Source organism: Vombatus ursinus, unplaced genomic scaffold (assembly GCF_900497805.2).
Source record: "Vombatus ursinus unplaced genomic scaffold, bare-nosed wombat genome assembly UNPS02014942.1, whole genome shotgun sequence".
Taxonomy (NCBI): domain Eukaryota; kingdom Metazoa; phylum Chordata; class Mammalia; order Diprotodontia; family Vombatidae; genus Vombatus; species Vombatus ursinus.
This window is the reverse complement of record NW_020954720.1, coordinates 4,643,898-4,669,158: the sequence shown is the minus strand read 5'-3', so window position 1 is coordinate 4,669,158 and position 25,261 is coordinate 4,643,898. Positions and strand designations below refer to the sequence as shown.

The following is a 25,261-nucleotide window of genomic DNA, read 5'->3' as shown; positions in this document are numbered from 1 at the left end:
ATCTGTTCAACTTCTAATTATTACTGTAAGCTCTGACCTCTGTGGCTTAAAAATAGGATGAATGGATGAAAGTTAAAGGGAGATACATTTGCCTCTTCCATTTGGCAGCCCTTCAGATACTTTGAAGATGGCTATATTCAGGCTAAATATCTTCAGCTCTTTAAACCAATCTTCAAATAAGATGGTCTTTGGTCTCTGGACCATACTGGCCACTCTTCTTTAAACACTATCTACTTAGTTAATGTCCTTCTTAAAAATGAAAATTGAATGTTAAAAAATGTAAAGCATTAAAAATGCAGTAATATGGCCTGACCAGGCAGACAACAGAGGGATGATCTATCATTTTTTCCCCTTTCTTATACTGTCCTTCTATCAAGAGAACCTTAGATCATGTTAGATTATTTGGTTATCATATCATACTGTTGGCTCATATTGACCTTGCAGTCCACCTTTTTCATTTGAACTACTATCTAGCACCAGAATCTGCATTCTGTCTTACAAAGTGAAAATTTTTAACCCAACTGTAGAACTGTATTGAATGAGAGAGAAATAACCAGGTAGGAGTTTACATAGAGAAGACCTAGGGTTTTGTATTTTTGGATTGTGGATTCAGTATGTGATGATAGTGTGTATCATAACAAAAATGAGATGATAGTAGAAATAGTAGAAATAGAAGGTCCAGAATAAAAATGGTTCTGTTACCCTTGTGCTTTTCCTTGGTCAGACTACATCTGGAATATTTCATTCATTTCTGCATTTTAGGAGGGTATATTAACAAGCTAGTGAGCAACCAGAGGGGTAAGGAAGCTTATAACCATATCACAGCAGGACCAGTTGAAGGAACTGAGGCTATTTAGCCTGGAGAAGACATGACCTAAGCATCACACAATCACTTCAAACCAATGAAGGAAGAAGATAGAAAAGAAATTTGATTACAGTTATTCCTTCCACATTACAGGGGTTAGGGACACAGTGCTTCTGTGATCTGGAAAATCCGTGTAAAATCTTTTGGCCCTCTCTTTGTACCAAAGAAGAAATCTGAATTATTATGGTATTAAAAGATAAAATATGTTGATATTATATAACACTATACATATATTTTATGCATTTCTGAGTTTCTAAACTTTTTCTGTGTTGTCCGTGGCTTCCACAAAACTCCCCCAAATTCCCATTTAATTTCTTATGCTGACTTGCAATATGTCGAAACTGCAATGGGGAAAGTCAGATGTGGAAGGGATAACTTTACTCTGCTTGTCCCTAAATGGTAGAAGAAGGATGAAGGGATGGAAGTTATAGGGAGACACATTTCTGCTAAGAGTAAGGAAGCACTTTCTAGTTATTAGAGCTCTTCCCAAATATGGAATATAGAATCTTGTTAGGTAGTTAGCTCCTTATGCCTGAGATTGTACACAATGAGTATTTATGACCACTTGTTAATGATGTCATTCATGCTTCAGAAAGGTTTTGGACTAGAGGGCTGCTAAGAACCCTTCTAACTCTATGATTCTATGAATTAGTTAGTTTTCTCTACTAAATTTTACCTTAATAAATATGACCCATTATCCGAGTCCATTGAGGTATTTTTGTCTACTTATTCTATGGTTCAACATGTTGCTTATCCAGGAGTGTTCTGGTAGATGGTTAGCAACTGACTCTTTAAAAAAAAAGTTTATGGGGCAGCTAGGTGGTGTAGTGAATAGAGCTTTGGCCTTGGAGTCAGGAGGACCTGAGTTCAAATCCAGCCTCAGACACTTAACACTTACTAGCTGTGTGACCCTGGGCAAGTCACTTAACCCCTATTACCTCACCAAAAAGCAAAAAAACCAAAAATAAAACAAAAAGTTTATTCTCCATGATTAACATTTTCTCTCTCATTTTCTTAAATCTAAATAATCAACAAAACAATAAATCTAATTCTGATATTCAGCATCTGCTGATTTCTGAGATGTAAAATACTCACACTGAAAATTTAACATCTGGCTTTTTTCAGCAGGCTCCAGCACACCCTTGTGATATCCCTTCTATTTTCATCTCTCTGAGCCTTGGTTTTCTCATGTACAAAATGGGAATTCTAATCATAGGATAATAGAACTAAAGCTAGAAAATATCTCAGAAGCCATCTTCTTGAACCTGTTCATTTTACAGATGAGGAAACTGAAACCCAGGGATATTAATCACCTTACTCAGTTGCTACATTTTTCAGGGTTGCTGTGAGGAAAATACTGTGAAAGTCTGTTAGTGTTAAATGTGTATGAGTTGGGGAAACAGGGACTGGTGTGGAAAAGGCAGCATAGGAACTATACTAGCCTCTATAGAACCTTTCATCACCATAACCTGGGGACAGTTCTGTTGGACTCTTTTGGCAAAGATGATCAGAAGTTGCTATTGGTCACTTGCTACAATTGCTCTGGCTCTTTTGGGGCTTGATTTCAGAGGTGGATGCCAATCCTAGCACATGTCAGTCACCTTCATCACCTAGTTTTGTTTTGATGATATTAAAGCCCGCCATACTAACTTCCCGTCTTATATTGCAAATCATTCTTTCCAGTCTATTTACTTTCTAAGAGAGAAATCTTGGTTCTGTCTCACCTAGTAAAGATAGCATGTGTTTGATAACTGCACCACTTCCTTGAGAACTACCTTTTCTCTCTGGATTTAACTTTTAGTTTGGTAGGCATCTTTTTATTAGTTGTATTGGCATGCACAGAGCATACCCTGGGAGAACATGCAAGGGTCAATGGGAACGTTCCCTCTGAGAGTGCAAACATTTATGTACTTTCTTGATTAGGTGACAATTATCTCCCATCAAATGTTAAGAAAGGCAGAATATCTGTCAGTATTCTTCGGTAAAAGGATTAGTTAACTTTAACAGTTTTCCCATGGCTTGACTATATAAAAATTAAGATTTCAGATATCCATTAATTAAGTTCAAATCCAGCCTCAGACACACACTAGCTGCGTGACCCTGGGCAAATCACTTAGCCCTGTTTGCCTCATCTGTAAAATGAGCTAGAGAAGGAAATGACAAATCCCTCCAGTATCTTTGCCAAGAAAACCCCAAATGGGGTCACAACTGAACAGCAACAACAATAACATCCACTCATCAGTCTTCATGTAATAGAATAAGCCCCACACCTTAATTTCACTTGTAGAGGGAACTAGCTGGTGAGGAAACTCACTTTACCAATGAAGGCTACCTGCTTTGCAACTTACAGTCTTAGAAAGTTGCCAAGAGTATTGAGAAATTATGTGACTTGCCCAGCATCAAACAGCCATCATGATGTTATTCAGGCTTCAGAAAGGAGTTGGACTAGATTGCTATTTCAGAAGTGGTATTTGAATCCAGGTCTTCCTGGCTGCAAGGACAGGTCTCTATCCATTACACGGTACTGCCTCTCCTTCTTGTCCTTTTTTAGGTAAGAGAAAACACTTGGTGATCTCTACTATTGTCCAAGAAGGCCTCTTTAGTTTTTCTTCTTCTCAGTAATTTGGGTATAAGGTACAAATTAAGACTTAAAACCAGAAGATATACAACTTCCTTACTGATGCAAGTTTTTGTACAGTTGAATGAAGGGTATATAACATAGAGTTCTTGCTCTCAAGGAGATGACAATTCAATATAAGGTAGAGAATGTTGAGGGCAAAGACGAGATCCAGACCTAGAAATAGTTGAGGAGGAAAAGAAGACTTTCCTCTGGGTAGATTTGGTCTGCCCAGATCACCTCTTATGGCAGAGGTGGCACTGGAGCTGAGTCTAGAAGAAGAATTTAAGGTTTCATAAAGTCAGATGTGCTTTCCAGGCTTGGAATGTGAATGTTGTAGAGGAAGTGATTGCAAGGCAAGTTTGGGGAAGAGCTTGTAGTCCGGTTCACCCAGAATAGAGAGTGTTTAGGGGAGTAATGGAGCAGCTAGGTGGAGCAATGGATAGAGTACTGGGCCTGGAGTCAGGAAGACTTATCTTCCCGACTTCAAATTCTGCCTCAGATACTCACTAGTTGTGCGACCCTGGGCAAGTCTCTTAACCCTGTTTGCCTCAGTTTCCTCATCTGTAAAATGACCCAGAGAAGGAAATGGCAAACCACTCTAGTATCTTTGCCCAAAACGAACCCCTGAATGGTGTCACAAGGAATTGGACATGATTGAAAAAGTGACTGAAGAACCACAGGAGAGTAATGGAAAGAAATATGACCAGTTGGGGCCAGATTGTAAATAGTGGTAAAGACCATGCTAAAGATTTTGTATTTCATTCTAGAGGCAATGGAGAAAGAGGGAAATGCCAGGCTTTTCCTCTCTCTGAACTTTTGCTCATCTGTAAAGTCAAAGTGTTAGTCTAGGTACACTCCAAGGTACCTCTTAGTTCATACACTCTCTGAAGCTAAATGTACTCATAAACTATTTTCCAGTAGAGTACAGTTTGTGTTTGACTCAAAATATGTTCGTGGAAATAAACACAAGAGTTTGAGAGAAGTGCTAAAATAGTCCCTAAATTAAATTCATAGACTTAATGTTTGTTTGTTTTTTTTTTACCACTTTATTTCAGATCCTGACTGGACAACAACATGTCAAATATTGCCTTGAGAAAATCATCTCCTGGAAATGGTAATATAGATGATTATCCTTCATAACTAGCATATTTATCCATTAGCAAGCATAAATCAAGTGCCTTCTCTGAGTCAGGCACTGTGCTAGGGCTGGGAACACAGATACAAAAAATAAAACAATTCTTATTCACAAGAGCTAATATTCTATTGGGGAAGAATATTTTATCCCTTGTTCTTTCTTTTGATCCTTGGATGACTTAGTTTTGTGCTCTCTTGCTTCAGCTTGTTTATATCAGTCATGAAATGTGGTAACCAGAAGTGAATAAAACACTCTAGATATAGTCTGAATAGGGTAAAGAGTATAATGATACTTGGGTAGCTAGGTAGCATAGTGGATAGAGTGCCAGGCTTGGGAACAGAAAAACTCAACCTCCAGAGTTCAAATCCAGCCTCAGACACTTACTAGTTATGTGACCCTGGGCAAATCATTTAACCTTGTTTGCTTCAGTTACCTCATCTGTAAAATGAACTGGAGAAGGAAATGGCAAACCACTCCAGTATCTTTGCCAAGAAAACCTCAAATGGGGTCACAAAGAATCAGACATGACTGAAACAATCAAACAACAAAATAATGACACTATCATTCTGATTATAGCGGTTATACAGAAATCATACCTAAGTATAATCTAATTTCACTCATTAGGAAATAAACAAACAAAAAGTAATGCAGAAGAAGGAATGGTGCTCCTATTTTTAGACCATACTCTTACATTTTAATAGACATCAAACAATAAAATATTTAAATTGTTGTGAACTCTGGCTACTATGAAGGCTGAGGAGTTCAGGTATCTCAAAATAACAAACATTTCTTAAATAAGGCAATGTAGTAGATAGAATGCTGGACTTGGAATCAGAAAGACTTGAATTCAAATCCTGCTTCAGACACATAGTAGCTTTATGGTAAAACCTCAGTTTTCTCATCTGCAAAATAGGAATAATAATAACACTTAATTTATAGGGTTATTGTTAGGATAAAATGAGTTAACTTTACAATCCTTAAAGTGCTATAGAAATGCTAACTTTTATTAAGTCTTTTGTCAGGTACTATGTAAAGGATTTTAAAAATAAATCTTGCATGTACTTCCTTCCAAGTAATGACTTTTATTTAATACATGGAGCAGGAAAATGTGATGAGAGACAAAAACATATTTTCCATAAAGTAAGATATTATAGCTTAGTAATTTAGTTAAAGTAAATTCAAAAAGAATTTTAAAAATTCCTACTGTGTGCCAGACACTGGGTTAGGCACTGGAGAAACAAAAACAAAAATGAAACAGTACCTTCAAGGAGCAGGAACTTTCCTACTAAGGAAGTACATATGGAAACTATAGATGGGGAAAGAAATAAACATTTATATAGAACCAGGCACTATGCTAAGCACTTTATAATTCTTATCTCATTTGATTCTCACAACAACCCTAGGAGGTAGGTGCTATTTTTATCCTCATTTTACAGTTGAGGAAACTGAGGCAAACAGAAGTTAAATGACTTTTTCAGGATTATACAGCTACTAAGGGTTAGAGGCCAAATTTGAACTCAGGTCTTCCTGACTCCAGCTCCAGTGCTCTATCCATTGTGCCACCTACCTGCCTCTAGATTCTTAGAGCAGTTGATTAGAACAGGATCCTGAGGCTATGTTTGAACCAGCTCTAACTGGCTTGTGAGAGCCCATGGTTAAATTTTAAGTGTGAACATTTACACTTCTAAAATCAGCAAGGCTTGATTTATCGTTTTGTGGGTCCCTAGTAAACTAAGAGCGTGTTAGAGAAAATGTTAAGAATGAAGATTAAACTTCAAAAGTGAGTCATGTGTCATGTCTTTTTTTTTAAATTTTGGTGAGTCACTTTTGGAGAATCAGTTGATAAACATTTACCAACACACTCCTTGATCTAGTCTCAGTCTACCACTAATTAGCTCTATGACCTTAAGTAAGTCCCTTAACCTCTCTTGGGCTAAGGTTTTTTTTTTTCCCAGTTCAACTTTTCCTTTTAATAAAATCAGAATATGCACAACACATACAGTGCTAGCATCTAAACTAATACAATAGGGAATTATTAAACCTATAGTTTACTAATCTATAAAACAAAAGAGACAGACTAGATCATTGATAGGGCCATTCTAGGTCAAAATTTTATGACTCCTGTGGGCTTTTAAAAGCCCACCTGGGGGAGAAAAGCAGAGTCAATAAACTGTTGGTGTTTGTGCCAGGTTCACAGCTCTGTATTCCTGGCACTAGGACTATGCCTAGTGATTGACATCTGTAGTTTTAATTGGTATTTATGCAATATTTTTGTGTTATCTTTTATGATGGAGGTGTGGGATTTGTTTTTTCTTGTCAGCACATCTTAAAGTTGGAACATTCTTGAGCTTGCCAGTCTCAGTACTTAACACTGGGCAATCTGATGCACGACTGTAAATTTTTCCATGTTTTAAATCCTAGAACTCAATTTCATTTTGTTCTCATGTAAAGCAAATTTTTATGTTTTAATGATTAGATATGAAGAGTACTACTCTGGGGACTGCACTGAGACAACAAGGTTTTCATGAAGTGAACAAGCGAAGGACTTTCTTACAGGATAGCAGCTGGATAAAGAAACGCCCAGAAGAAGAAAAGTAAGGGGGAGGAAATAGGGGAAGGAAGGGAATGGGGGAAGGATGTAAAGCCTTACAGATTATCTAGTCCAATACTTACATTTTAAGGGCAGTTAGGTGGCACAGTGGATGCAGTGCCAAGGCAGGAAGATCCATCTTCCTGAATTCAAATCCAGCCTCAGACACTTACTAGCTGGATGATGGAAAAGTAACTTAACCTTGTTTGTCTCAATTTCCTCATCTGTAAAATGAGCTGGAAAAGGAAATGGCAAACCACTCTAGTATCTTAGCCAAGAAAACCCCAAATGGGATCATGAAGAGTCAGATAAGACTAAAATGACTGATCAACAACAAATCTACTTTTTACAGATGGGGAAATTTCAGACACACAAACATTAAAAGACTTGTCCAAGGTCACACGAGTAGTAAGTTAGGATATGAAATCATCTTTGAACTACAATTTCAGTGTTCTTTTTATTGCATTGCATTGCCCCTATGAATTGAGAAAGATGAACAATTTCCTTGTCATTGATTTTGTTACATATTCTATGCCTTGTTATAGTTTTGATATTATTTTTGTGTATATATGTGTGTATGTCTGTATATTCATACTCAGGTATATTAACTGGATCAGATTTTGAAAGCAAACAATTTTGATGGTGGGGAATCCTTAGTTGTATATGAATCATTAATCAGAAATACTATGGTTCTGTTTTTGTCTATCAGACAAAGCACTTATGTTTTGCTCACTAAATTGAAATAAAAAAACTTTATTTTTCAGATTCCAAACAAATAGCATTTTATTTAAATTAATTCAGTGCTTGGCACATAGTAGGAACTAAATAAATACTTGTTTAATTTGACTTGACAGGGAGCAAATAAGCTACAATCCCGTCAATCTAAGGAAACGTCCACTATTCTATATTTACTTACTTAGAATAATAACATAATAATTTACCTAATATGTTACATATTCAATTTGAACTGACAAGGGAATTTAGCTATTATGTATTCTGTCCCAGAGTAATTGCACAGTCTTTCAGTGACTAGGAATATCCTAGAGCTATATCCTTTTAGAACCCTCAATTTTTGATTTATGAAGGAAATCAAGGAATTATAGAAGGGTCTATAAGCACACTTCCTAAAGGTGTGGTTGTATATTTCATGTGACTGCTATAACATTCAAGCCACTATAGCAGGGCTACTCTACTATGGGCCTTCTTTGGCTATACCCCAGAAGCCAGCCCTTCAGGGGAATTTTAATCTAACTTGACCTTGGTAGCCACAGAGTAGCTATGCAGGTAAAATTCCATGCGTTCCTCACTAAGTAAGTGAGTAAATAAGGGAAGCAGTTTAAATAGCTAGAGAATGAAGTAGACATAGTTCTGAGCCTGGAATTAAGAAGACCTGAGTCTAAGTCTGGCCTTGGACACTTATTAGCTGTGTGATCCTGGGCAAGTCACTTAAACCTCTGTTTGCCTCAGTTTCCTTAACTATAAAATTATGAAATAATAGCACCTACCTGCCAGGGTTGTTGTGAGGATCAAATAGGATAATATTTTTTAAAAAGCACTTAGCACAATGCTTGGCACATCGTAGATGCTATATAAATGTGTATTCCCTTCTTTTTGCCTTTTTCAAGTATCCTCAACCCCTGCACTCTACAACTCCCCATTATCTCATGGCTGCTTCAGGTGCCCCTGAGTGATAGCACTTCCCTCCAAGGCAGTAGCTAATGAGTAAACTCCCCTTTCCCCCAATACTTATCATTTTTCATTGGGAAAGAGTGAGTAGCACAGAACAAGCAGGCATAGATAGAATGAGATTATATTATTTTTCCCCAAAAGCTACCTTTCCTTTTTCTATTTATGGTACATCCAACCTTCTACCCTCGCAGGTTCTCAACCTCTTTGATATTCTTGACTCTCACTCTCCTGGAACTGATTCCTTTAAAGTTGCTAATCTCTTCATTGACAGTTCTGATGGTCTTTCCCCAATCCTCATCCTTGCTGACCTCTCTAAGGTATTTGACACCGTCGATCCCTCTCTCCTGCTAAATATGTCTTCTCTCCTCTCCAGCTTGTCATGATGATCCTTTCTCTTGGTTCTCCTCCTCCTCCTCATTCTCCTTTACTCCATCATGGTCCGTGTCTACAACCCCTGCTTTGGTCCCTCTTCTTTCTATACACTCTTTTACTTAGTGACATCATTAACCTCCATGGGTTTAATGATCATCTTGTAGATCCCTTCTAGATCTCTTTTTCAGATCCCTATAATCTTTCTCCTGAGTTCCAATCCCTTATCTCTGATTATTGGACTGGTTGAAATTGATGTGTTATCAGTATCTCAGACTGAACATGTATAAAATGGAACTCATTACCTCCCATCCCTCCTTGAATTTCCCTACCTCTACTAAGGGCTCTATCATCCTTCCAGTGACACAAGGTCATAACTTTATTATCCTTAACTTCTTATTTTCCCTAATTGCACAGGTCAAAGCAATTGCCAAGTCTTATCATTTCTATCTCCACAACGTATTTCCCATTTTATTCACACAGCACTTACCCTAGTTCATTCTGTCATTACCTTTGGACTATTAAAACAGCTTTCTGGTTAATCTCCCTGCCTCAAGTAATATTTCCCTTTTCCAATCCATCCTACATACAACTGCCAAAGAAATTTTCCTAAAGCATGGGTCTGGCTCTGTCACTTCCCTACTAAATTGACTCTTCTAGCTCTCTGGGATCAAATATTATTTCATCTAATTTTATCCTTTAAAATTTTTTTGTGTAAGTTTTATCACATACATAATTACTAGTACAGTAGTTCATATATATTATTTAGAAATTGGTAAATGAAGGAGGTATATGCTAAAAGAATTTTTACTAACAGAGGTATGACATCAAAAAAGTTTGGAGACCCCTAGAGGTATGACATCAAAAAAGTTTGGAGACCCCTAGAGTAGAGGATAGGGAACTGACCTCAGAGTTAGGAAAATCTGGGTTCAAATATGATCTTTATTCTTACAGGCTATGTAGCCCTTGGCAAAGTCACTAAAACTCTTGGTGTACCAGACAACTCTTTATTACTGTTTCAAAGCAGTGATTATCTACATTGGTAGAAAGAATTTCCTCCTCACAAGTTTGTCATATCAGTGAAATTACAGATTCTATTGAAAAAAAAATTGAACAGCCAACCAACCAATCAACGAGCATTTGGTTACTGCCTACTATGTGTTAGGCACCAGGTGCTGGGGATAGAAAGCCAAAAATGAAATAATCCCTGCCCTCAAGCAGCTTATAGTCTATAAGAATGAAACCAAGCTTCTTCTTTCTCTTCAATTTTTCCATAAATTTTATGAATTTTCAGTTTTACTAATTACATACTTGGGAGGATGTAGCTCTTTTGCTGTGGCACCATTGTTTTTCCCTATGGGACACTGATGAACATGGGCCACATACTAGCCCAAAATTTACTGTATAGAGCTACATGCATTGTTGAGATATAGATTCACATATTTATCAATACAATTGTACCTCAATATTTATCATTAAATCTTAGAATCATAGCATCATCGACTTTTAGAAGGGACTTAAGAGATCATCTAGTCCCACCCCTCATTTTACAAATGAGGAGTTAAGTCCCAGAGAAATTCAGTGACTAATCTAGATTGTAAGTTACAGAGCTAAGATCTCAATTGAGGTTCTTGACTCTACACCCAGCACTCCTTGAACTACATCATGATGCCTTTCTCATTGGTTAAAGGAAGTTAGGGGGCATGTGTGGAATATTTCTAATCTTCTAAGATTAATATCATGAAAGGGGGGCAACAACATCCAACTGAACATAGCCTAGGATGGTACAGTAAAATCAAAATGTGAGGTTATATGGACCATTGGTCTGATACATTATGGCATTTTTAATGTTCCGACATAGTGGAATTTATACATCCATATGCCAATGATACTGAGGACCTAATTTATTCCAAGGCAGCAGCAGGAGAGAATGGAAAGTGGTTTTGTACCAAGTATACTTCCTTAACAAGATACAGGACAGTAGACAGATATGGGCTGCTGCAGCTCAAGGGGGGAATTGGTTTTGGCAACATCTTTCTTTTACTCTAGATGGCCAGCTTCTGGTTTGCTTGTGATTCTTCTCCTGCAAGTGGAGAGCCTCCCCTTCTTCCTGCCGCTCCCTCTCAACTTCATGGCATGGCATAGCATGAAAGATAAGTTAAGCATCAACAGGGCACAGGTGTGAGTCCAAGTGGGCAAAGGCACTGAACCTCCAGCTAGCAAGAGCAGCTTTTTTTATTATTCCAATCTCAATGCTCAGAATTTAAAAAAAAATTATAAATACGGTTCTTTTTTCTACATTCATTAAATGTATTTTCACAGTACTGAGAAACTTTAAGGGAGCAAAGCTAGGAAAAAATGTGGTATTTCAGGTTGGGTTGATATGATGCAGCTCCATGTAGGTACTTCCTGCCTTGGCTCATGTCCATAGACCATACTACATGTTTTGACATTTCCTAAAATTGCCTAAGCTTCTTAGTTTCCTTTTCAAATCATTATACAAAGTAAAGCAGATATGGCTTTTAGATAGCACATATGAGGGTCTATTCTAACTAGAGAAACTGTAGTTTCAGAGGCTTAAAATGTTCTTTCTCTTTTGAATTATTACATTAATTGTTGTTTGTTTTTCCTAAGCTTCTTTTTTTCTGCTGTGGAAAAGCATAGTAGGTGCATTGCTTACCTTCTCTGGGCTTCAGTTTCCTCAAATGCAAACCAAAGGGATTTGATTTGATAGCCTTTAAGTCCCTTTCTAGATCTACAAACCCATTATTCTATCATTTCAAATTAAAATGTCTGGATATCTGAAGTGAAATCTACCAGGTTTTTCAAATAAGCACATAATAATCTTCTTACAAGTTCAACTGCCTGCTTAGATTGGGATAGACTTATGCATCTGCCTTTCTGCTTTAAAAAACTATTTGAAATACATTGAAAAATAGGTGGTCCCATGTTCCCACACCCTGATGAAAAATTGATGCAGTTGTTGAACTTCATGGAAATGTCATGAGGCACTTTAGAAAAATTGCCCTTTGTACTGACAGACTATTTTCATGTCCTCATGAGCAGTCAAATGGTAACTGGTTAAAATAAATAGATGCTTATTTTCTTTTGCCTGCAGTGAAATGAAGAAACCTTTGCCAGAAAATTGTGAGATCTTTTTTTCCCCTTCTCCTTTGTTTTATATTTACCAAATGCTGTAGTAACTATTTCTATTTTTTTTTTAATCTTCAGAGATGAAAACTATGGCAGAGTGGTGCTCAATAGACATGGTTCCCATGAGGCCTTAGACAGGTGGGTATCTCAGTCAAGGTATATGAATAGCAGAAATTTCAAATAATGGGAAGCCAAGGGAAAGGTATTGTCTTAGTTAGAAATGCTCATCTAACCATTGATTATCGGTGGCAAAAGTAAGGAATTCCTTAATTCTTTGGGCACATGAGGCTTTAAGAGAGTTCTGCAACATAATCATGAATTTGTAAAGAGGAAGGGAAGGTACTGTAGTAGTCTTTTCAATTATAATTACCCAGAGCACTTAGAAAAAAAAACCATGGGTAATTGATGATGAGGATTGTGCCAGTGTTGTATAAGCTCTGGAAAGTATTACCAACATGATGTATTGCTGGACCACCAGTTTGGGATGGATTATTTGGTGAGAGTGAAGGAAAACATTTGGAAATATGATTCTAAAAGGTCAAAAAGCTATGTAATTATGAATTATTCTTTTTTTTTAATCTCTCCCATAGAGAGGTCCTTTAGTCCCAGAGAAAGGATCCCTGGAATATGGAAGGAACCATTCTTGGATTTGGTGTCTGAGAACCTGGGTTCAATTTCAGCCCTTCCACTTACTAACTCTATAACTTTGACAAGTCATTTAACCTTATGGATAAAGTTCCTTTATCCGTAAATCGAGGGGGTTGAACTAGATAGCCTTACCTTTCCTTTTTCTATTTATGGTACATCCAACTAGCTTCTAGTTCTCTGACATATAATTTAAGATCTTAGGTTTTCTTACTGTCTGGATGGTCTAACCTTTTCTCTTCTCTAGAAACTATTGTAGGTTTTCATGAAAGTATTTCCAATTATATGGAACTTCAAAGCAAATAAACACAACTGGTAAATGTTAAAATAATAGGTAAAATCAGTAGCAACTCAGAAACTTCAAATGCTAACAAGAATCCAATATAGAATTTATAAAAGTGGTTACTATAGTATATAAATAATAGCCCATACTAATAGAGTTTTCATCCCAATAACTCTGTGAAATGGGTAGTGAAAGTATGATTCCCAATTTATACATGAAGAAATTGTGTTTCAGACAAGTCTAGTGATTTGGACAAGAGCTACTAAGTTTCACAAGGAATAATGTCAGACCTGGGATTCAGATCCTATTTTTCCGAATGAAAGTCCCAAAGTATATCAGAAGAACATAATCATCAGAACATATTCATCAGAAGAATATAATAATGAGGTTTGTTTCATCAGAGAAATTCTCTAGCTATTCTATCAATGGTGAGGCTGGCCCTGGAAGGGGCCCTGTGAAAATATTAGCTTTTCTACCCAGAGGTAGATGAGGTAGTTGGAGTTGTAAAGCATGGTTTAAAAAAAAAATAGGGGCCTGGGAGGAGGCTAAGCAGGTTCTTGATTGCAGTGAGAGATAAGGAAACTCTAGCTTGGAGAACTAGGTATTGGGATAGTCTGCATGCAGATGGGCAGGAGCTGAAAGGGAGACCAACAGGGACAGGGAAGTTGTAAAGGGCAAATCAAAGACCAATGACCAAGAAACACACAAGTTTCTAATTCTAATAAAGCTAATCAGATTGGAAAGGGTCAAGAATAGGCAGAGGATATCTATGGAATCCCAGCTGTCAGAGATGAAGCTTTGCTGGTCTTTACCATATATACCCTAGGGTGGATGATCATACCTTATTCCTTTTTCTTCCTGCTTAAGCTGCTGTAGTTGTATCTTGAGCAGGTTCTGACAGCAACTAGCCCATTATTCTTTCTCTGACAGTGCCAAAAAGATATGTTGAGTGGGAGTAGATGTTTTCCTTTCAGGATATCAAGTCCCAAAAGGTTAAGGAGGTGCTTCAAACACAGCCTGGGAAATTTTCTAAATCCTGATTTTTTTATTTGATTTGAGTTGGTTTTTGTTTTCCCTTGGACCACCTCTTCAGATGGTGTTACCCTTTCTATAAAGTAGCATTTTTTATATATGATCTGAAACCACCTCTTCAAACATCAGTAGCTATCCCAGTTTCTGCTATTCTAGGATTTGAAAACAAGTCAATTTCCTTTATGATATGATAAGTGTCAAATGCAGCAGTGAAGAAGGATAAAGACTAAGAACTGATGATGAGGATTGTGCCAGTGTTGTATAAGCTCTGGAAAGTATTACCAAGCTAGAAAGACTGTTTAGATGTGCCTGACAAAGGATGGGGTAGTCATTCTCCAAAAAAAACAACCTTGATAATGTTGGAAAGCTCTTAAATAGCAGTTGGCCAATAGGTAGTGAATTGATTTTTGTCCAAAAGGTTGTGAAACCAACTATTAAAATCAAGGATTGGGAGAGGAGTGGGGAGGGCGGGTTGCAAACTGGTGCCATGGTTCATTTCACATCAATGAAATCAGAGATCCTTGAAATATTGCAGCCATATTTTCTCTGCTTTTTGTTTCCTTGCCACTTTTGGGCTTCTGTGAATAGTTTATAATGATTTCTAGATCAAAACCTCTCTCATGGAATCACAGAATTTGAGAGTTAGAAAGGACTTTCAGTGACCATTATGTCCAACCTAGATTCCTGAGTGGTAATTAACAGCCCAGGAACTATAATCCTCTAAACATAGTTGAGATCACTTTACACTCACCCACATGAAATCTTAATTGTCACTTTTCTTCCCACTCAGGCAGGCTTTAAAGATTTTCTAGCAGCTTTGTTTTAACTTGACATTTCTCTATCCAAAATAGTCCAGTCACATCTTCAAAGCTGAAGAATTTATTGTGTACTTCCTCTTCTAGATCATTTATAAAACATCGTATAATAAGACTGGGAGACTTTATTATTAATATTTTTACTCTTTGCCCTCCTGCCTCTCCCCACCGTGACCATTTAACCCTTGTTTCCTGGATTTATTCAATTTCTATGAAAAAATATTCCATGCTATCCTATGACAAGTTAGCTTTTTAGAACAATTTTTTGTATGGGATTTTTAAAAATCAAAATTTCTCTCACAGAATATGTAATTTTAATTTGAGAGTTGGAAGAGAACTCAAAGATCATCTAGTTGACCTTATGAGAATCCCTACTATAATATAATGGAGATAAGTGGCAAGCCAACTTCTACTTGAAGACCCCCAAGGAAGAGGAACCCATCCCTCCTCAAGGCAAACCATTTGACTTTTGGACAGTTTCAATCTTTAGGAAGTTTTTTTTTTTTTCTTTCCTGAAATCAATCCTAAATTTGCTTTGTAGCAATTCCTACTCACCTTGTTCTTGGTTCTGGCCTTGGTAGCCAAACAGAAGAAGTCCAATTCCACTTTGACATGAACACCTTTCAAATATTTCAATATGGCTATCATGTCCACCCTGATTCTTTTCTCGAGACTAAACAAGTCCATTTCCTTTGATCAGTCCTCATAAGTCATTAATGCAAGGCCCTTTACTATTTTGGTTACCTTCCTCTGCATACAGTAACAACAACAACAACAAACAGCTAGCATTTATATAGTGCTTTAAGGTCTTCAAAGTGTTTTACACATTTACTCATTTGATCTTCACAACAACCCTAAAAGGTAGGCACTATTATTATCCCCATTTTATAGATGAGGAAACTGAAAGTAAGAAAGGAAACTGAGAAAGGCTAGGTCATGGAGTGCCCAAAGTCACACAGCTATTAAGCATTTATGACTGGATTCAAACTTAGGTCTTCCTCATGCCAGGTCCTATACTTTCTCCACTTCATCACTTAACTGCCTAACTAGCTATTCCTCAGCTTTTTAATGTTATCAAACTAGGCTGAATACAATATTCTCCTTCGTCTATGAGCTTACTCATCCCCACAAAGAATTCTCAGTGCCCGATTTCTCTTTACACGTTTTCTCCAAGTAGGTCTGTGCAATGATCAGTGACCATTTGTAATGGCAGTTTACACATTTTGGTTATTGGTCCCCCGATTTTACTTGCAGTTATTTCAAAACTCTTGGATAGGTGGCCCATAATCAACAACATTAATTTAAAGTTTTTCATTTAGGTCTAGAACATTTTGTGTGCATATCTCATTTTCAGCTAATATCTTTTAGTAGCTTCTTCAAAAGGTGATCTGAAAAATAAACTGATTGCATGCTGAAATAATTTCCTAAATGGCTTTCTTTTCCTGTTGCTCTTAATTATCCATTTATTAAATGGATCTGTGATTTCATCTGCATGGGTGCACCCTTTGCAAGTGCAAATAGCAAAGCCTTCATGCCCCATCCTCCTAGTAGAATATAAGCTTCCTGAGGTCAGGGACTATCTTATTTTTGTCTTTGTGGCCTCAGCCCACAGCACAGTGGCTAGCCAAAAGGTTAAGGGCCTGTGATTTCATTAGAATAGAGAATTCCTATGTGATTCTTTTACTAATGTAAGTCAGTACCTTTTCTTCAACTTGTAGTGTTAAAGAGTTATCCAGAGAACTGAGAGGTTAAGTCACTTGCTCAGAGTCAAAATGTATGTCAGAGGCAGGCAGGATTTGAATTCAGGACTTCCTGGCCTCAGAGTCAGCTCTCTATCCGTCTCTCATATTTGCAAACAGTGGGTGCATAATAAATGCTTAAAAGTGCATTTTTCTGTCATATCCTTTAAATCTTCTATAGAGGATTCATGTTTCTGACATGGTGGAGGACTGGCTTCTAATACTTTTACCACTTGGTAGACAACACTTGGACTATCTTTTTATTATCCATGACCCATCTCCTTTCTGGTCATACTTATCTTGGATGATATATTTTATGCACCTTTCTTGCACAAAGGAGTTGATGGTAAAATGTTTCAGCCTGCTAATATCCACCATGCCTCTTTCCATTACCCACTAAGAACTACCAGTAAAATATGATGAATTAATGCTAAATCACCTATTATTTGCCATTTAGATTTTTCAGGTGCATCAAATATAATATGGAGAAGTAGCTATTTTGCCCCCAACACTAGATTGTATGGTAGCAAAATGTCTGCCTGTACAAGATAGTTGATTGCCAGGAAAAAAGATTTTATTACACAGTAATTAACAACACTGACAATAATATATATTAGCTATTGTCCAATTTGCATATTATGTTATATGATTTGCATATTCTGATTCCCAATGTGCATATGTCACATTGTGGTTTAGATAATTGGGTACAGAAAGGATTCCTCTATTAGCATAGTTAGGTTGGCTGTCATTTTTTCTTATTCTCAAACACTCAAATGAATTTGTTATCTCACTGATGTGGGTATGCCCTCCAGCAATGCAGACAGAAATCTATCTATGCATTCCTACCCTATGCCACTGTTGTTCTTGTCCTCTCAAAAGTGCAGCAAAGGAGGCTCACTCAAAATGCTGGGCATCTTCCTAACTTATTCTTGACATTATAAGGATATCAATGGAATGTGGGCTGCCAAATGGTAATCTCTTGCTAATGCCATATGACCAGATACTCTTCTTTTTTGCCTGTCCATTTATTTCATGGCATTCTTTAAACCTTTCCTTTAAAATTTCTTGTTTGTGAAATGTTACAACCTACCCTAATCCACCATGCATCTTGACACTGCCCCTTAAGTGATCTTCAATTTCAGTTCTTTGGATAGTATAGTGTGCCATGACTTGCGGCTATATAACAACTCTGGGGAAATGTTGGTGTAGAAATATGGATCTTTACTTTAGGGAGTATTATTTCTTTTTTATTCTATTCAGTTATATTTAATTCATTTAAATTCATTCATTTAATTCATTCTAATTCATGAAATGATAAATATTTATTAAGCACCTACTATATGCAGGGCCCCTTGCTAGGTGCTAACACATAGATTCTTGCCTTGAAAGAGTTGAAGATCTAGTATGGAAGGTAAGAGATATACAAAAATATCTATGATAATAAGTAAAATGTGGGGGAAAAACATTAAAGAGGTTAAAAAAAAGACAAAAGTGCCAAGAGAGTTGAGAGGGAGATGTGTCTAGATACAGAAATTAGAAGATTCCGGAATGGAACAGTATTTGAGCTGGGCCTTAAAGGATAAGTAGGATGTTAAGAGGCAGGCATGGGGAGAAAGTAATTTTCATGAATAAAAAACAGTAAAGGAAAAGGGATAAGAGATGGAAATATGTGAGTTGAGTTCAGAGAATGGTTAATAGTCCAACTTGACTGAATTGTAGAATATAAAGAGAGAAGCAGTATGCACTAAGTAAGGTTGGATAGGTGAGTTAATTGGGTAATGGAGTATATTTGAACTTAATTCATTAGTCAGTGGAAAGCCATTGAAAGACTTTAAGCAGTGGAATGAAAAGATTAGGATATAATTTAGGAAGATTATTAATCCGGATGTAGTAAGTAGGATGATTTATGGGTGGAGAGAAACTGGAGGCAGAGGAACCAGCTAAAAAGCTAATTAATTAGGCCAGGTGAGAGATAATATATGCCTGAATTACGGCAATTGCAGTGAGAATAGAATGAAAATCAGCATTGCATAGTGGAATGTACATTGTACTGAGAATTGTAAAAACTGGGTTTCAATTCAGGCTCTGCCATTTACTGTGTCCTTTCAGATAAATCATTTAAACTTTCTGAACCAAGTTTTGTCACCTGTAAAATGGCAGTAAGTTTACTATGGCTCCAGCTTCCAGAGCCAGGCTGGCTATATTTCCTCTTGAGTGTTCAAGACTCTTTTTTTTCTCTATTATCATTAACTCAAGTCCTTGCCAGCAGAGATCCCTCTATTGTTAGGTGCCAATGACTAGTGCCTTAGTTCCATTTAACCACTTAACATCAATTAGCTTTTAAAAAGTTGTGTTTACCTTGAATACTTAGCAAGAATAAAATACAAATATTTCTTCCAATACTTGGGGGAATACTCTCTCCTATACCTTCTCTTCAGGGGGAAGAATAGGTTGAAGACTTAGCTCAGTTCCTGCATAGTCAGCCTGTCTACATGGAGAATTACATCAGTCAATCAAGCTGATAAGGTCTGTACAAGTGTCAGTCTCTGGTTACCATGGGGATAATGATACTTATGCTACCTATCTGCCAGGTGTTGTGAAGAAAGCACTTGGTATACCTCAAACCACTATTATGTGGGAATTATCGTTCTTAAAAAGGAGGGTATAAATGAAGGAGACATTGAAGACGTAAAATTGACAGGACCTGGCAAATGCTTGAACTGAGGGATTAGTGAGAGGGAAGAGTCAAAAAGTGACTCAAAGCTTTCAAGCCTAGGCAGTTGTGAAAATAATGGTGTTATTCCTAGGAATGGGGAAGCCAAGAGGAGGAACAGGTTTGGGGGAGGAGGGTAGATGATGAGTTATGCTTTGCATATGTTGCATTTGAGGTGATTATGGACATTCTGACTGAGATAATTGGTGAAGAGCTAGAAACATAGGTCTATGACTCAGGACAGACCTTAGGACTAGAGATACAGGTTTGAGAGTTGTCTTCAGAGAGAGAATGGTTAAAGTAATGGAAGCGGATCAGATTGGCAAGAAAGAGAGCACAGAGAGAAAAGAGAAGAAGGCCAAGGACAGAACTCTGAAAGAGCTCCATCATCTAAGGGAGTTGGGGCAAGAAGAGGAACCAATGAAAGAGAGAAGTGATCAGAGAAGTAGGAGATTCAGGAGACTGCAGTGAAATGGAAACCAAAGAAAGAATGAGCATGCAGAAGGATATAATAAACAGTGTCAGAAAATACAGAAATACTAAGGAAGATGAAGACTAAAGAGCCTAATTAATTTGGCAAGTAGTAGGAAATCGGTGACCTTTGAGAAAACAATATCATTAGAACAGCAAGGGCTGAAGCCTGGTTACAAAGGGTTGGTGAGTAAGTAGATGGTTAGGAAGTATCAGCACATATCTTAGAACTTTTATTTATAACATTTCTGAAAGTTTAGCAATAAAGAGGATGAAAGAGATGGAGTGGGAGCTTGAAGGGATAGTAACAAATAAAAGAAAAGTCATTTTTTTTTCTTTATGAGGAAGACTTGAGTATACTTTTATATGGATGAGGAGAAGCTAGAAGAAAGGGAGAATGTAAGGATGTTTGAAAAAAAAAGGAATGCTTGATGAATTGAGGGCTCAAAAGTGGTTGGAAGCAAGGGTACATGTGGAGAGGTTAGCTTTTGGAAAGAGTCATATTATCTTTCTATAGGAGAGAAGGAGAAAGGAATGGATAAAAAAAAAGAGAAGTCCAAAGGCATGGAGAGTGAAGTTGAAAGTACTCACGCTTAGGGAGACAGTAGGAAGTAGTAGGAAAAGCCCTGGATTTGGACTTAAAGGTTGAACCTGGTTCTACAACTTCATAGTTGTAAGCTCAGGCAAATCACTTAACCTCTCAGGAGCTCAGTTTCCTCATTGTTATTTATTTTTATTTATTTTTTTTAGTCAATTGGGGTTAAGTGACTTGCCCAGGGTCACCCAGCTAGTAAGTATCAAATGTTTGGTCTGAGGACAGATTTGAGCTCAGGTCCTCCTTACTTCAGGGCCAGTGCTCTATCCACTGCACCACCTAGCTGCCCTTCTCATTTTTAAAATAAGGAGTTTGGACTTGATTTCTTTCAATATCCCTTTCACTCTTCTTAAAATCCTATCTTCATTCCTACCACCCCAACAACCTCTCCTCCTATTTTGTCTAGAACATCATAGATCATAGAGGAGAGTGAAAAAATTTTGGAACAGACTTTATTTGTTAGAAAATGGGAGCGATATATCTGTGTGACCTTGGGCAAGTCACTTAACCCCAATTGCCTCACTAAGAAAAAAAAAAGAAAGAAAATGGGAGAGATAGAAAAATAAGAGATGGAATTCAGCTCATGGGTGTGCTAGAGCCAGTTTAAAAGAAACTGATAAAAAGAAGTATGTGTAGAATGATTATACATACACACACATATTTATACACAAATATTTGTGTGTATCTCTAAGAGAGGAGGGAAGAGAAAAAAGAAAAAAAAGAAATTTACATGATAACTTTATTACATATTTAAAAGGAATAGCAAGTTGTACATAATAGATTTGCAGTTTCATGTGCAAAAAAAAATTGCTAAATTTTCAGTGTGAGCATTTCCACCTCAGAAATCAGCAAATACTACAAATCAGAGCTTGATTTATTGCTTTGTTAATTATCTAGACTTAAGAAAATGATGGAGAAAATATTAATAATGTAGATTAAACATAACAGTATTTTTGGGGGGAGGAGAGCTGGTTATTAAACATTTACCAATGTGTAACTAGTTCAGACTTTTGAAGGTAGAGCAGTTCTAAAGGATGATAAGATGGCATAATGAATAGAAAACTTTTTGGTAAGTCAGAGATTCTCCAGAAGAGAGCAACCAAAATGGTGAAGGGCCTTGAATGCAAGTCATAAGTTTGGTTGAAGGCTCTGGGCATGTTTAGTTTGGAGAAGATTTGAGTGGGGGGGACATGATAGCTGTCTACAAGTATTTGAAAGGCTATCATGAAGGAGTGGTTAAACTTATTCTGATTGGCCATAGAAGACAGAACTAGGAGCAATGGGTAGAACTTTCAAAAAAGAAAAATTAGGTTTAATGTCAGGAAAAAAAAATACTCAACAGTTGGAGCTGTCCAAAAGTTCAGTGGGCTCACTTGAGAGGAAGTGGATCCCACCTAGCAGAGGATGAATGGACATTTGTCAAATATTTTATAGCAAAGTTTCCTTTTACGTCTAGGTTCCTTCCTGTGCTCAAATTCTGAATCAGAGAAGCTAGTTTCAAATGCCAACTCAGTCACTTCCTTAGCTTTGTGTCTATGGACAAGTCAACTTCTCTGAGCCCCAGTTTCTTCATCTGTCAAATGGGCTAATAATACACCTATCTCATAGGATTATTGTGATGATCAAATGAGATAATCTATGTAAAACACTTTGCAAAACTTTAAGCATTATGTAAACTTGAGCTAACATTGTTATTATTTGTTGATGGGTAGCTGAAATGGAAGTCTGTGGAGCCAAGATAGACACTAAAGAGTTAAATGTTAGGATTGTCAAAATGTAAATCAGTATGTATATTTCAATTCCTGAAAAAGGAGGATGATAGCAAGGGAGGAACTGAAAAAAAAAAAGAGGAGCCAAAGGCTAAAATTATTAAAGAAAAATCTGAATGTCCTTGAGGTCATCATATGACAGTGAAAAGGATGAGGACAAAGTGGTTGACAACTTAATGGATGTTTGAGTAAGCATCCAGGTAGGTGTGTGTCTCTCACAGAAGTTTTTCCCAACTCTAATTATGTTAATATGGTATCTTTTATCTACTTTAATATAGCGGTTTTTACCCCACAATGCATGACAGTTTTTGAATCATTTTTGTTATTTTATTAATTTTTTGATGTACTCTTTTGGCAATAGGAGTGAAAATGAAAGGGACGAGAACAAAGTCACAATTTCTCGGTACAGATCTGATGATACTTTAGACAGGTAAGTTGCTTTAAACATGTACAATGTGTTTAGAATATAATACATTCTGATTTTAGACTTGTAGTCAAGAAGACCTAAGTTTAAACTTTGCCTCAGACACTTTCTAGCCATGGGATCCTGTGAAACCACTTAACCTCTCCATCTCAGTTTCCTAATCTCTAAAATGGGGATAAAATAGTGTTTATAATAAATGGTTGTTGTGAAGATCAAATGAGATAATCTATCTAAAGAAAGTGATTTTCCAAAATCACAGGTCCAATCATGTCATTTCCCTGTTCCAACCCAATAAACTCTAGGGGCTTTCTATTGCCTCTAGGAGCAAATATATTTTCTCTGGCATTTGAAGCCATTTATATATTCTATTTTTTCAGTCTTCTTACACCTTACTTCCTGATACACACTCTTCAATCAAATGACATTGGGCTCTTGGCTGTTCCATGAAAAAGACTCTGGGCATTCTCTCTGTCTGTCTCCCATGCCTGGAATACTTTCCTTCCTCCATTCTGACCACTGACCTCACTGGTTTCCTTTAAGTACCAACTGAAATCCTAACTCCAACAGTAAGACTTTTTCAACCCCTCTTAATTCTAGTCTTTCTATTGATAATTTCCTACTTATCTTGCATATAGTTTGCTTTGTATATATTTGTTTGCATGTTGTTTCCCCTATTAGAATCTAAGCTCCTTGAGGGCAGGGACTATCTTTGCTTATTTCTGTATCTCCAGTCCTAAGCATAGTGCCAGCACAGAATAGGTGTTTAATAAATGATTACCGATTGATTGATTGCAATGCTTAAAGTACTATATAAATACTAGTGATGACTATGGATTGCACATAAGCTGTTGTTATATTTATTGATTTTATTTTTTTTTCTAAAGCTTTATTTCCAATAGTTAAGGTACACTGAACATGTGACATTCTGCTTGAAAAAGCTCATGATTTATCCATGAGACTGAATGTTACCTCTTATTTCATGCTAACAATAAATTTATATGCAATTTGGAGGGAGAAAATGTAGCCTGAATGTAGCTAGGGAAAACTACAGTGAGTTAGGAGTGATTAGTTCAGTTATAATGCATAAATTCTATATCTGAGAAATCCCTGTACTTCTTTCTCCATCTATCCTTGTATCTGCTCTTTCTTCTCCACCTATGTGGACAGATAGCCTCATCTCTCTCCTAACAACTTTGATGTTTCCATCTTGATTATGGGACAAACTGCAGTTTCTGTGCATCTATTTTATGGAGCCACTACATTTAATAATACAAAAGATTCATTCCAATCTGTAGGAAGGATAAGAGACATTCATTTTAAAAATTGGAACCTATTGTTTCAGTAACTGTAACATAGGGTACAGAGACCCCTAGTGTTTGATAGAGAAAGTACAAGTAGTTCTTTTCACTCCTTGTTTGGCCTCTTTGGAGAGTGTTAGGACAAACAAAGGTCAAAAGCCTGTGTACGGGTTACTTGTGATTGTTCATTGTAACTCCTATTGCAGACTATATTGGTTCAAATTCCAAGAAAAGCTGGTTCTGCCCTATTAGTGTTTAAATGCTTGAGGATGAAAAGTTCTTAATAATAATGATGATGAACATTTAAATAGCACTTACTATGCTATATGTCAGGCATTATGCTAAGGGTTTTACAATTATTATCTCATTTGATTCTCACAACAACCCTGTAAAGCAGGCTATTATTATCCCCATTTTACAGATGAGGAAACTGAGGCAAATAGAAGTTAATTGACTTGCCCAGGATCACACAAGAGTCCAAGGCCAGATTTGAACTGGGATCAACTCCAGGTTGAGTTCTCTGTCCTCTGTGTCCAAATAAGCTAAGTATGATGAGAAAAAGGAGTTGTTTAAAAAGTTTCATACAGTTGCTCAAGAAACTCATTGACCAACTTAAGTTTTTTAAGAGGACATATGTAAAAGGTGGAAGCAAGAGCAGTGAATGGAAGATGAATACGAGTACTCCTGTAAGAATAGTGTCAGAATGAGGAAAAGCCATTTAGGGATGATAAGAACAACAAAAAGATTATTGTTGCTTTTTAGCTATCTTGGTCAGTATCAAGGAAGGAGAATTGCTTGCAGGGGAAAGGTAGTGGCAGCACGGGACAACAATAGCAGATGACAAAAAATAGAGAACTTCTCAACTTTCTTTTGCTTCTTTTTTCTTTTTTTCATTTGTTTGTTTTGTTTTTTACTTTGGATGTCAACCTTTGAGCTGGAATAAAAAGGTGGCTCACAGGGATTTAAAACATGAGATGAGCAGGGAGATATGAGAGCACCTAGATTCCTTTAGTGAATTCAAGTTATCAGGCCTAGACAAATTATGTCCTAGGGGAA

General features: G+C 36.9%; 1 protein-coding gene across 16 annotated transcripts in view; it reads left to right on the top strand.

The window, feature by feature from the left end:
• Positions 1–25,261, top strand: part of SCEL (sciellin) — a 149,391-nt gene that overhangs the window by 21,559 nt on the left and 102,571 nt on the right. For 14 of the 16 annotated variants that reach the window (XM_027844586.1, XM_027844588.1, XM_027844582.1 and 11 more), the window contains 4 exons: positions 4,541–4,599; positions 7,097–7,214; positions 12,500–12,559; positions 22,845–22,913. In XM_027844586.1, coding sequence (XP_027700387.1) covers positions 4,560–4,599; positions 7,097–7,214; positions 12,500–12,559; positions 22,845–22,913 — 287 coding nt within the window. In that variant the 5' untranslated portion in view covers positions 4,541–4,559. The remainder of the gene's footprint in view (positions 1–4,540; positions 4,600–7,096; positions 7,215–12,499; positions 12,560–22,844; positions 22,914–25,261) is intronic. The other 2 variants (XM_027844579.1, XM_027844587.1) reach the window with 1 other exon arrangement.